We start from the raw sequence: 13,807 nt of genomic DNA on the forward strand, positions 1-13,807 counted from the left end.
AGAGTCTATTTTTAAGTTTTTACTGAACATCTCCCCAGTGTGAGGTGCTGAACAAATTTGGCATGTCATCAGATCTGGACTCCCTGCAGGGGCTTAGTGTAATTTTTAGGTATGAAATCGGTCAGGTTTGATTCAGAGAATGCCTGGTGGTCCTTCTGGAGGCCGCTGGCTGGCTTGGCCGTGTGTAGTGTTGTGGGCTGCTGAGGTCAGGGCTGGGCTTTGTTCTGCACAGGCTTTTGGCATGGATTTCCATAAAAGCAGGCTTTTTTACTGAACGTGAAATTCAGGGGGCATTTAGTCCTAATTGTGTTCTAAGTCCTTTCGGTATTTAAGACACTAGGAAATGAAATTGCCAAACTCTTAACATTTGAGAATTGGCTCCTGCCCACGCCTGGGCCTCATGTTTCCAGCGTGCACGTCAGGGAGGGAGGGTTCTGGGGGAGATGTGGAGGCGGCGCTGCCCTGGAGGAAGCAAGCCTCTCGGAGCGAGAGCCGCTCACGTCATTGAGTCAACACTTCCGTTGAGCCTTGTGCTTGCCGGGGAAAGCCAACCGAATCTGCCCTCCCTACCAGCCCCCAGAGCTACCTGCTGGCAGACAGTGCGGCCGAGCCGCCAGCTCCCCCATCCTTTCTGTGGAGGCGCAGACCCAGGTGGTGATTGTATTCCATGAAAATTTCAGCAAAATTTCCAAGCGCCTGAGCTGGACACCGAGAGATCAAACGAAGGAATATCCCTAACGAACAACGTGGAGCAAATCAAGGTATTTGGAGCCTGTTCAGGGCCACGAGGGAAGAGAGGCGAGTCGTCCCTCACCCCTTCTCAAGCCCCCTGAGCCCCACCAGAGGCCTGGCTCAGCTTGGCCCAGTCTGTTACGGAAAGGAACGTCACAACATGTGAAACCTCAGCTGCATGAAGAGCCCTTGCTCTTCTGCTCTCCTCACCTCCAAGGGAGGGCCACGTCTGTGCACCTCTTTACCACCACCAAGGACAGCAGTCCACAGCCTCTCCTGGTTACCACGTTGACTGGCTTCTCGTTCGCCTGTGTGCCGAGAGTTACTACTCAGTGGCCAGAATGGGCATCTTGCTGATTTCCCTTCTGCTCCTCAGCCACTAGTGGATCATATCACACCAGAGGGGCCGTTGGTGGACTCAGCCCAAGGATGGCAAAAGGTTGGTCTAGACACTGCCTGGCTCCTGAAGTCTGCTCTGAGTGTTTATTTCCAGGGACAGCAAGGACTTTGGGCCTCTCGCAAGTGGCAGCAAGAGTGCCCTTGTTAACTCACAAACACAGCCCTGTTCAGCCTCTTCCCGCCAGTCCCCCCAGTGCAGGGACAACTTGGTGGTTCTTCAGAGGAAGAAAGTGATTTTTGTTTGTGATGTGGACCTAGAACCATATGAGTAATGAGTTTTGTCTGAAGAAGATGATGGATAATCCTTCAATATCAGACAAAGCTGAGCCAAAGTGAACTTTTTATACAAAATCCTTATTTTTGGAGCCTTCTAGAACTCCAAAGAAATGGACAGAACGTGGAGAATTTGTGGGTGAGGACCTCCCAATCTCCACACTGTGTCTTGTGAATTGGTTTGTTGAAATTCTTTCAGGCTCTAGATCTCTACATTTTGAGCAAGGTTATCTTGGATAGTAGCTATTTCTGAACCTATTTCTTATTCCCTTTATATGTTCATAAATCTCCTTAGAGGTGTGAACTTTGTAGCATAACATCTTTGTACCTAAAAAGCTCAGCTGTATTGGTCAGCTTCGTCAGAAAAACCAGTGACCAAAGGCTGCTGAAGAATACCTTTTGCCCTGAGGGGGAAGAGGAGGGGCGCTGTTAGGCCAGGAACTTGGATGGCAGGTGACCCAGCTGGTGTTTGGGAGGGTCTGTAGGGACTCCTGACTCTGTGGTAAGACACACACACATTCCCTTGGAAGAGCCCCAGCTTTCTCTCTCCTCCTGACCGTCTCCTGGAGAAGGCAGATAATAGGCAAGGGTAAGAGTCATTAATTATAAGGTCCAAGTGTGACAGAAACCCTATTAGAAAGAATGCATCTCTTCAAAAGACTTACCAGACATTTAAAAGTTTCAACAGAGTTTAAATTTGTGAGGGAAACCATTAAACCTTGTAAGAAAGAAATGCCAGACCAAGAGGGTGCTTTATAGACACTAATTGGATTGACAAGGCCTCCCCAGTTTCTACACCACACAAAATCTCTTGCCCAGATGCGTGTGTGTGCGCGTGTGCACACGCACACAAACACACAGCAACTCCCAGCACCAGCTATGTACAAACATGAATACAGAGGCAGAAGGAAACATGAATTTTCTTTTTTTCTGCATGATACCCAAAACCATTGTGTTTCTAGAACAGCTGCTTGTGAGAGAGAGAAAAGCACTTGGCCCCAGAGTCTGTTTATGTGTTTGAGCCGAGAAAGCGATTTTTGTTGCAGGAGCTCTAAGTGAGACAGAGTCAGAGAATAAGAGAGAGAGAGATAATTATCTAAATTATGTTCGTGCTATTATCGAAGACGAATATAGTTAAAATGTAATTAAATATGATGGGCTAGCAGGATGTAAGCCAAGCTTTGGAATGCTAATCATCAATTACTGCATCCCCTTAGGGGAATCAAGGAGAGCTCTATGGCAGAGAGTGGGAGCAGGGAGCTTGGGGATGGGGGGATGAGCTAAATGTGGAGTATGGAAACAGCCCCCTCTCGTCTGTCTTCCCCGCACTCTCTTTCAAACACTCCACAGAGGTCCCAGGACACATACCTTTCTGTAGCTGCCACAGAGTTAGAAGCGTTCAGCTCAACTCTTAGGAGGATCTGGCAGGAGGGTCCCGACCTTCTTTTTGAAAGGAAACTTCTCTAAAAGGGAAAATTAGGCTATAAGCAGGGAAGGTAAAGCCAAGACTGGCTCCGGTTGGAGCAGTAAATGCAAGTGCATTCACCAGAGAGGCCTGAAATCCCTCTTGGTCAGAAAGTGTAAAAAGCAACCCCCTAGGTCCAGAAATCCCAGGGGCAGGAGGAAGCTAGGGGAAGGCTGATCTGGACTATAATTAGGACAGAAGATGACATGCGTCGTCCTAGCAAACTGCTCCCCACCAGCCACCCCAGCCTGAGGAGGGGCTCCACCAAGGCTGAAAACTGACCATGACCTGAGGAGTTCAGATGAGACTCAGGCAGGGCCCACCCCCGGAGAGTCTGAGCTGTAATTGGTCTGGGGTGTGGCCTGGTAGGTGGAAGGTTTAGAAGCTCCATAGGTTACCCTGATGTGCAATCAGGATTGAGAACCCGCTGGTCCAGCTAGGACCCAACTTCCATTAAGGTAGTCACAGGAAGCAGGCAGCAGCTACTGGGGACTGTATCGGCTGCAGTGTCTTTCCATGAACCCCAGCTCTGCCTGTTTCGAGGCAAAGAAGAGATCAGTGTAAGACGATAGATTTTTTTTTTTAAACTGAAACATAATTTGTGTATCAGTTCTGTTGCTAGATCCCCAAAGTGTTGAGTTTTCTGGGATTCCTATATAAGAGTTAGAAATTTAATTCTCTCCATTTAACACTGCCTGAGCTCTGTCTAAGGCTGGGTGGAAACCTGGCCACCTCCTGGGCCAGGTGGGTGATGTACGAGGCAGGCTAGGGCAGGCTCCTGGGCATGAGGGAGACGCCACAGGCTGGAGGGGCTGAGTCCATCACCTTTACTTCGGAACTAGCCAATGTTCTCTCAAGACGACCCCAGGATGCCAGATCATCTCGTTTTCAAGAGAAACCAGAAATTTGTATTTTTATGTGAAATCTTCTAATTTGTAAGTGGCAGCTAACTTAAGTTTTTTAAAAATACTCAGTAAAGCAGCAAAGTATGTCTGTGAGCCTTCCCTGCATGACCTTTGATCTCAGTAAGCATGTGGCTGGTCAGCATGTGACTAAATGATCACTAATACCAGTGGCTCCTGACAGGCTGTTTCCCTGCCACCTCGGGGCTGCAGTCAGGTTAGACGAACTTGGCACCGTTTATCCTAAGCCTGGCACATAGAAGGCTCTCAATAAATAGCTGTGGAATGGAGGGACAGACAGAGTGAATGGCACGAGCCCAGAATTCCCTGTAAGTCGGGGCAGTGAGTTGGCTATAAAATCCAGTTAAGCATCCTGCTAGACAAAAGAATGAACTCCCAGGTGCCAGATTGGTTGCTAAGGCCTGCACCAAGGAAGGCTTCAGCGTAGCCTGGCACCAGAGGTCTGAGCAAGTGAGCGGGTTGCGGTATGTGCTAGGCTGGGAGCCAGCAGGAGTGCGTGCAGGGCCCAGTTTTAAGGCTGTTACAATGCAAGGGTCCCCACCTCACCACGTCACGGAAGACGCACTCTCCCTCACGTGCCTGGTCCACGGAGCGTCTTCAGATGTGATTAAAGAGATGAGTGTGGTCCTTGGCCCATGGCAGCAGCAAGGCAGATGAAGAACAGCGTGCTCAGAGGGACAGAGGGACGGCAGGCAGCTGGGGGCCCAGCGCAAGAGGTGAGTTCATGAAGATCCGTCAGAGGGTCTTCAGGCCAGGCAGGCCTGGAAGCTCACTCAAGACCTTCAGCACCCGGCCCTGCTCAGTGCCACACGGCTGGGAGTAGGCACCACCGCCACTGCGTACGCTCAGTTGACAGCAGACAGCCTTTAATATTTCCTCCCTTTTCGAGAATCTTTTCTGAAGGTTCACGTTTTCCTTCTAGCCCTGCACCCAAACGTTGTAAATAAAACGCTCCACGCGTATCCTTGCCATTCCTCGTCACCACAGGCTTCTCTCCCTTTCTTGGCTCTGTTTTTTATTGTTTTGTTTTTAAACTTTTGAACTTTGAAATTTTTATCAAAGATATACATGTTCAGCTTTCAAAGTCAAGTAGGAGCACAAGGCTTATAACAAGAAAGCAACAACCCCCTGCTTCACCCTTTTCCACCCCAGACCCCACTCTCCAGAGGCAGCTGCTTTCCTTTTTTCTCTTTAAAATTTTAAAAAATATTTTGAAACGACAATACATTCAAAGAAAGTATATTTAATATGGTTTAAAAATATAAAACTATAGATAGTGAAATGTCTCCTTCCCACCCACCCCTTCCTCCAGAGATGATAATGTGTAAACATATAAAAATGTGTGTATTTTCCCCATTTTTTAATACAACTTTTTCTACACCTTGGATATCTCTAGAAATTCTCCATCCCTGTCTCTGCAGCTGCACAGTCTTTCATGGTAGGGATAGAGACGTACCATAATTTACTTAACCGGTCCCAAGTGATGAGTGTTTAGGTTGTTTCTGTTCTCTTGCTGTTCAAACAATGCTACTGCCTTGTTCCCGTGCTCAGAGCACATCTAAGCTAAAGCTTTTGAAAAATCTCATGTGATTCTGGTTCCCACATCTTTGTGCTGACCTTCTGTCTTCCCCTCCAGAAGCATTTAGATCTTCTAAAGTTTCTCAGTAATATGCTTTGCTTTCTCATTCATTGTGGTGGCCACTCAGTGGCCTCTAACTTAGAAACTTATGTCCTTCATATCTGGGAAAATTTCTTGTGTGACTTTTACATTTTATAGCTCATGTCTTTTCTGCTCTTTTTTTCTGGAACATCTGCTAATTGGATAGTGGACCTCTTGGTTTGATCATCTCATTCTCTTATCCTTTTTTTTTATTTTCTATCTTTGTCATTTTGTTTGACCTAGGAAATTTCCTCAACTTAAGCTTCTAACTATATTGTTGAATTACTTATTTCAATTCATAGTTTTTTTATATATAAATTTATATATAAATTTATTTTTTTATTTATTTTTGGCTGCATTGGGCCTTCATTGCTGTGCACGGGCTTTCTCTAGTTGCAATGAGCAGGGTCTACTCTTTGTTGCGGTGTGTGGACTTCTCATTGCTGTGGCTTCTCTTGTTGCAGAGCAGAGGCTCTAGGCGCGCGGGCCTCAGTAGTTGTGGCGCACGGGCTTAGTTGCTCCGCAGCATGTGGGATCTTCCTGGACCGGGGCTCGAACGCATGTCCCCTGCATTGGCAGGCGGATTCTTAACCACTGTGCCACCAGGGAAGCCCTGTAGTTTTAATTTACAAGAGCGCTTTCTTGTTCTCCAAGTATTTCTTTTTCACGTATTTTATTCTTATTTCAAGGGTGTGATACGGTTTTCTTTTATCTTTCTGGTGGTAATATAAGTTTCCCTGAAGTTTTATTCTGCTTACTGAACTATATCTATATCCTTTGAGATATTTTTCTTTTCTATTTGCGTTTGGTCTCCATCTTTAATGTTAGAGTCTTTGGTGATCTTTGACTGGTTGTTTACCATTAAGCGTTAGGCACTGAGAAAGCAGGCAGAAAGCTTTTTGAGTGTGGGTGGGTTTGTGGACTTCATTCAGGGTTATCAGACAGGACTTAGGCATTTCATTGGGGGAGAGACTTCTGCCCACTCCTTAAGATCCAGCACACCGGCCACCTTAGGTTCCTTCTCATGGAAATGCGCTTCAGATGTGCACGGCCATTTCATCCATTGTGTAGGTCTTAGCTCAGTTGTTACTTTACCGGAGAACTTCCTTAAATACATTATCTAAAGAGGCGTGACCCTCTCAGTTTACTTACATTGCTTTATTTTTCTCCATAGCCCTTCTTTAACTCTGATATATTTGTTTCTTTTATTTGTCTCTCTCTCCCACTATAAGGTAAGCTACTTGAGGGCAGAGTCTAAAATAGGGCCTTCTTCATTAAGCACTTGATAAATATTTACAGAAGGAAGAATGAAGGGACAGAGAGGAGGAAGGTAGATCAGTATCTCTAGGTCTTTCCTCTTGGGCTGCTCCGAGTCTCAGAGGGATCCTCCAGTCCCCTGCCTGGGAGTTAAGCCTGGATCACGGTGGCCTGAAAGCCGAGGGAGGGAAGGGGGCTGGAAGTCTTGCCATCTGGGATATTCACTTCCGTGTATTCCTCGCTCTCAGCCCCTGCAGGGTCCCACCCTCTGCTCTGCATGGTGTCCCAGAGTCTAGACCCTCTCTGTTCAAAGACTCCAGAGTGAAATCCCTGTCTCTGCCGAGGTGGAAAAGGGCTCATCCCCACTGTGCAGGAAGGAGAGGGGGGGTGAGGAGTCCGTCTGCTCCTTTTACCTGTTTTCAGCCAGCCCCCTGCCTGCCCCCCACCTCCAGAAGTAGCTGGTGACTCAAGAGTCTGCAGTGTGAATTCGCTTGCTTCCTGTGTGTTTCTCTCTGAGGTGTTGGCAGAGAAAGATGGTGACATCTCCTCATGCTTTCTTTGTGCTTGTTTTGTGTTTGTGTGTGTGTATTGTAGCACATATATTTGATATGAAACATACATTAAATTTTCTTACTGCCCTTTTAGTGGAGGGAGCAAAGCTTAACCCACGTGTTCAATTTGCTATGTTTAACTGCCAGTCTGGCCCTGGCCAGACACTCCTGGCCATCTCCCTGGTGTCCACCACGTGTGCTGCAGAAAAAGTCTGACATTTGCTTTCCCTTTATAGTGTAGGCAGCAAAGTCACGTAATTTTTCAGAGCTGAAAAGACCTTGCCATGGGATCTGCAGGATCCCCAGAGAAGGCAGGATGCGGCTTAGGATGGGAAGCCCTTCTCAGCTGAGCCCTCAGGGCCTGTGTGGTGCTCTCATCACCCAGAGCCACTCTCACAAGCCCTGTACTCACAGAGGGCAGCCGCACCCTCCTCCCCAACCAGGCAGCTCTCCTGTCCTCTGCTTGCTTCGGACAAAGACTCCGCTGTCCCGGGACCTGGCGACCCCCGCCCCCCCACCGGCAAACCCCCAGCCCCACCGAGGGACTGACTCCACCTTTCCCCTGACATAAACACAGACACCATTTTAATCCCTTTCTTCTCTTTCTTTCTTTTTATTTATTTTAAGAAGTGTTTAAAATGCAGAAAAGAATGAAAAGTATGACAACATTCACTCACATACTCATCCCCAGAATTGACTGTAGTTAATATTTTTCACATACACTTTGTCTTTTATTTTAATCAAAGAAATAAAACATTCCAGTTGGTGTTGAAGTATCCTTTGTTCGCCATCAGCAAACCCCAGTCCTCACCCTCTCCTGAGAGACAACCACTATCATGAATTCAGCATATCTCCTCCCAGAATAGTAAAAAAAACTTTTACAGGCATGTATGTTTTCATGAGTAGCATGTTCACAGCGATTGTGGAGCACTCCGTAAACCACACGGTGGTCTGCAGGCCGAAGAGGCTTTTAGAAGGACAGTTCTTGGCCCACTTTTTCACTCTCCTTATAAACAGCCCACCTACCATATCTCAACTGCAGCCCTAGGATTTTATATGCATTCCTCAAGCAGTAGCTTTAGATTGTTTTAAATCACTTGTTTTTCTGGCTTGTTTAATTACTACTATGGCAACAACAACATTTTTCCCTTCCATTTTTAAACTTCATATACATAGTATTTCAGCCTCATTATGGGTTAAATTGAGTTTTTTGGGTGGGCCGGGTAACTCAATCAAAATGTATAGCTTTATTTCTCTGAAAAAATTGCTTCCAAGCTTCAAATAGCCAATTACCAGGGAAGTTTGGGAACACCACCAGACTATGAGTTGGGACCACAGTACTGTTTGCATTGTTCTCTGACTAGTTCATGGAAGGATAGCTTATGTCCCCAGAGAGATCCTAAGCTTCTTTAGGGCAAGCACTACATCTTGCATGTTTCCCATAACACCCAGCAGGTACCAACCTCAAGAACGTATTCAACAAATGCGTGTTTAATTCCTTCAAAGCCCAGCTACCTTGTCTGCCTCCAGGAAATGGGTGCTGATGGGAGCGTGGTGGGAACCTCTGCAGTAGTCACTAAATCATATGCTATCAAACTCAGTGACTCACAGATGGGGCCCAGGGAAACAGTGGGTCTCGTCCAGGTTCACATGGCTGGCTGGTAATTACAGTAGCAATAACAATATCAGCTATTTTTCTTAGAGCCTAGTGTATGCCAGCACTGTTCTAGGTGGTTTACATTTGTTAATGTATTTAATCTTCACACCCCAAAAAATTTAGATAGGTATTTTTATTATCCTCATTTTACAGAGAGGAGACTAAAGCCCAGAAAGGTTAAGCAGCTTGCCTAAGGTCACAGAGCTGGTAAAAATTCAAACCCAGGAGCCTGGCTCCAGAGCCCATGCTGTCAACCACTTTGCCATCCTACCTCTAGTTCATGAAAGGCCATGAATAAAACCTGCTGTCTTGACTGTCCCCCAGTGATCCTCTCAACTGGAAATATTCTACGTAATAATACAGTGCTGGCATTTTCACTTGCTTCACGTCACACGATCTGTGTTAAAGCCTTGGGGGATAGGCAAGATAGGTACTTTTTCTAATGCTTTCATATACATTCTACCAAACTCAAACAATACAGAAAAGTACAAAAGTACAATTAATGTCTCTTGAAATTCTTCCATTCAAACATTTTGGCAAACATTCTTGTAGACATCCCTCCTTGAATGCGTCTGTGTGTAGGTATTTACAGTTTAACATAATCAGGACCTCATTCTAGATGCATTTTTATAACCAAGGGAGTGGTATTATTTCTGTCAGCATTGGACAAATGAAGAAACTAGCTCAGGAAGCGGGCGTGATCTGTCAGCTGGAGAGATGGCAAGTGCTGGAGTTGGGACTTCAGTCCCGTGTGGGTTTTCCCGTTTGGGGTAGGTGCTCAGAGCAAAGACCCGCACGTACTTTTTGACACCCATTGTTCCTGTTCAGACACGGCCTCCTGGCACCCAGTCTTGGCTCTGAACTGAGTGGTGCTACACCCCTGTTGTTCTGTTGTCTTCCTGGGAGTGTTGCCTACTAAAGAGATTCCGAGTCCTGGGCGAGTAGGAATATTTATACAGCTCTCCGTAAGCTCAATAAAAATGGCAGTCAAGCTTTTGTGTAGACTAAGTGGTGTTGATGGGTCCTGGCCCCGTGAAGCGTGAACCCTCCTCAAGGTTGCACCCTGATTACAAATGCGGCTCCGATGTGACAATGTCCTGATGCCACCTTATCCTTTCCCCACTGGGCAGCACTGAAAGTTGTTTTGAAAAAGTTCAGGGGAAGTGGAATCTGATATTTTGGAGGGAGAGATGCTCATTATCTCATCCTCACCAGCTTCCCTTCCTACTCGTATTTTGGTCTTGGGGTTGTTATCCAGTTTGCTGAAAATGAAATCATCTGTTCAACTCTTGGACTGTGTTAGTGAAAATGAACTCTAATGTGATTAGATATTAATGCAGGGTAATGGAGGATTGGTATTAAATTGAAGCCTTCTGATCTTATTACTCCACAAATGCTCCCTCCTTCTCAGGCTGCTGCCCCGCCAGCCCTGCTTCCCCCAGCAGAGGTGGGGGCCGGTGGTGCCAGCCCAGGCCCGCTGCGGAGGCTGGGGCAGGAGATGGGAGCCGAGGGGGCCATGGTGAGGAAAGGGAGACTGGGGTTCAGGCCCGGCTCTGCCCAGGATGACTCACGGCGAACCCTCACTTCCTTCAGGGCCTTGGCCTCCACTCCACACTGCGGAGGGAGGAGGGGTCTTCCACAGAGGGAATGATTAGGGGCCTGTCTGCACTCTCAGAGCCCTGAGCATGTTGTCGAGTACCATGAGCTTACGAGAGTCAAGTTATACCTTCACGTCCAGAAGCGCCGGGCGATTTTTTGGATTAGCATAGGACTAGAAATCTAAGAAGAAAAGTCTTCACGCTGTCTGCTCCACTCCCGCCCCCTTCTCTACCCCAGTCCTTTTTGTGAAACTGGCTGAACCTAATAGCTGTCACCGGCTGAGGTCACTTGCCCTAGTTCTGTTTCCCTTTCGTGGAGGGGTGGTCTGAGAAGCAGGGTGGACCAGCTTTGGTGTGTGCAGCCTCTTGCATTAGCAGCAGGGATGGGACTGATGCCCTCGCAGTGTAGACCCCAGCTTCCCCTGACCTGCTGGAGGAAGGATGCAGATCTGTGCTCAGTTACCCTGCTTAGCTCAGAAGTGACCCCGAGGCCTGTGGGAGCGAGCCCAGGCCCAGAGTTGAAGCCCCACAGGGCCTTCCTCATAGGCCCACCGGCTTTCCAAGGGAGCTGCATGGGTCTGGGAGCAGAACACTGAGAAAATGGGCCAGGAGTGCAGGCCGTGGGGATGGTCGGATGGCATCACCTTCATGTATGAATAACAGCCTTTTTACAAAGAGTGATTTTTCTTATGCTGTTCCAGAAACATGCTTCTGGAGGCACAGACTTTGCACACAGGATGGTAACGACTTTTTAATGACCTTAAGGGGCCTGGTGTCCAGGCAGCAGTGAATCAGTCTCAGTGGGAAGCTCACAGGGAGAGAGAAGATGGAACACCTGAAAGCAAAGGGGGAAAAACAAACCGCAAATACATGTGTTTTCTTCAGTAGCATTACTTGGTAATTAGACAATTACAGGAAACAGCTTCCCAGCAGCTGGCGCTTCCACTGTGTGGACGGAGGAGGGATGCAGCAACTGTGAACTCCTCACATTTCTTATGAAAGTATCACTGGCGTTTGCAGCTGTAGATGCTGAGCTCCCCGTGTGTTCTGATGAACGGGGCGGTAAACCGGGAGCAGACTGCCTCCTCTCAGGGGCGGCTTGGGGCCTGCGCAGCTGGGCTTTAAATGAACTGGCCCAGCCCCTGCTGATCCTTGAGGAATGGCTTTTAAAATAGTGGGGCTGCTTTTGAGCCCACCCGGAGACTGGCTGGTCCAGAGAATAAACTGTTTGGGGGGCACATTTGGAAGTGGGGAAAGGAGGGCTGGAGGGAGGCCTATGGAGAAACTGCCTCTTCTTCCCCAGGTGCCACCACTCGCAGGGGCTGGGGTGAGGGGTTCAGACAGGAGCCTGGGGCTCACACTGCAGCGAGTGCCGCCCAGCCCCATCCTCCCCTTGCCCTGCCTCAGCTCCTCCTCCCAGGGCTCCCCAGCGAAGTCACTGCGCCCACCTGGACGCATCCATTCAGCCCACAGCCCTCTGAGGGCAGCCCCGTCGTGGCCCTGTTACTTCATGAACTCCACCAGCCTTGGTCACTCCTCTGTTCGGCCACACTCTTGTCACTATGTGCTCGCAGTCTGCCCTTCACGCTTATGTCGAGCCTTATGAGAATCCCGTCGCCTTCGCAGAAGGGCAGGGCGCCTTCTTTGATGAGATTGTAGGGAACACCGTGTGCTCCTGCCCGTCTCCCCACAGTGGGTGGAGCCCTGTCCCCGCCCCGCTACGGCGCAGGAGGCTCTCCCCGTCCACGTACTGGGCTCTGCTGGCCCCGTTCTGTCAGCAGGGTCAACTGGGTGGTCTAACCAGGCAATGCTTGTGCTTCTCCTCACAGGTCCTGGCAATCAGTAACTTTTGAAAGACGGCCGGCCTCCTTCATTCGAATCGTTGGAACACACAACACAGCAAATGAGGTAAGGCTCCCCTTTCCTGAAAGACACGGTGATATTTCCTGGTGTACAGGTAAATGCCACATCCTGAGTTAAGTGGAACTGTTTGTTCTACCCGCTACTGTCCTGTTGTTCAGCTTGGGACAGGAGAAAGTCCTGCTCTTGCATGATGGGGACATCGTTACCATTTCTGGGTAGCTCTTCACCAGCGAATGGAAGCCTGCTCCTGCGGCTTTGCTTCCGCCTACCAGCCACTCTGCAGAGAGCTGGAGAGGTCAAACGCCCTGTCCTCAGAGTCCTCCGCCCTCCCAGACGTCAGCTGTCTCAGTGGGCCCTGGGCCCTCTGAGCATGGTGTGCAAGGAGCCCCAGCCCCGCGGGGCAGCTGAGGCGCACAGTTGCTGGTTTCTTCTGTCCGGCCCCCCGGTCCTGTGCCAGCCTGCACATAAGCGTTCTTGGGTGAGCCTCTTCCTCCCTGGCCTGTTCCTCACCTAGGCCCGGGCCTGGATCCCAGGGCAGCAGCCATTCCGTTGGGCTGCACTGTTTGTGGATGTTCCGTCACCTTTGGATCTCACGAGGGAAGAGTGGGCAGGTTATTCTCCCCACTTTGGGCTCCTGCGGTCAGGGCAGCAGGCAGGTGAGGTTCCTGGGCCTCACACATGCTGTTTTTCTCTGGAGAAGTGCACTGGGTTCCTCCAGATCGGAGAGGAGAGGAGAGGACAGGGCCCGCAGTGGGTCGAGAGCGTGAGGGGAGGGCACTTTGCGTGCTTGCACCAGGACCGCGAGCGCAGCCCAGGGCCGCGCCAGGCACGCCGGGACTGCCCCCCTCGGCAGCGTGGATCCCCGCTGGGCTCACAGAGGCACCTCAGGGTCCACTCACACCGTTTCAGGTGAGAAGGACATCTGTTTCCATTTTGAGCGCAAAGTAATCCATCCGTAAGTTAATTATTACTTAGCCTTTCTGTTTCTCAGGTGGGCGTAGAGCAAGCGCCGGTGCTGGTGGGTTGGAGTCCGGCAGGGGCTCATCAAGCTGGTGCTTTTACAGCCAGATGTGCTTAGCGTGCACCCCTGAAGACCTGACCGCTGGCTAAAGACCGCAGTCATAAGGAACAGTAAGGTTGAAACTCGAGGTAGTAAACGCAAGGCATAAAAGTAGTAACCGTCCTGCAGTTTCATCTTAACGTGAACTTTCTCAGATCTGTACAGGACCGGCTTCCTGGGTGTGTGACCAGGGCCGTGGCGTGGGGCTCCGTATCCAGAAGGGGGCTCAGAGCTTAGGGTTTAATGCTCTCTAGCACCCTCTTGATAGTCTTGGCAATTTTACCTTTGAATTTTCTTTTATAAGGGAAGCCCCCGTGGGACAGTGGAGCGCCCACCAGGGCTCCGAGCCTCGGCTGACCTGCAGGCCAG

The 13,807-nt window shown here is 49.2% G+C and overlaps 1 protein-coding gene across 1 annotated transcript in view; it reads left to right on the plus strand.

The window, feature by feature from the left end:
• The window catches only part of BTBD9 (BTB domain containing 9), a 412,761-nt gene that overhangs the window by 380,308 nt on the left and 18,646 nt on the right, over positions 1-13,807 (plus strand). Inside the window, exon 10 of the mRNA XM_060021889.1 lies at positions 12,345-12,423. Coding sequence (XP_059877872.1) covers positions 12,345-12,423 — 79 coding nt within the window. The remainder of the gene's footprint in view (positions 1-12,344; positions 12,424-13,807) is intronic.

This window comes from Delphinus delphis, chromosome 10 (genome assembly GCF_949987515.2).
Source record: "Delphinus delphis chromosome 10, mDelDel1.2, whole genome shotgun sequence".
NCBI lineage: Eukaryota > Metazoa > Chordata > Mammalia > Artiodactyla > Delphinidae > Delphinus > Delphinus delphis.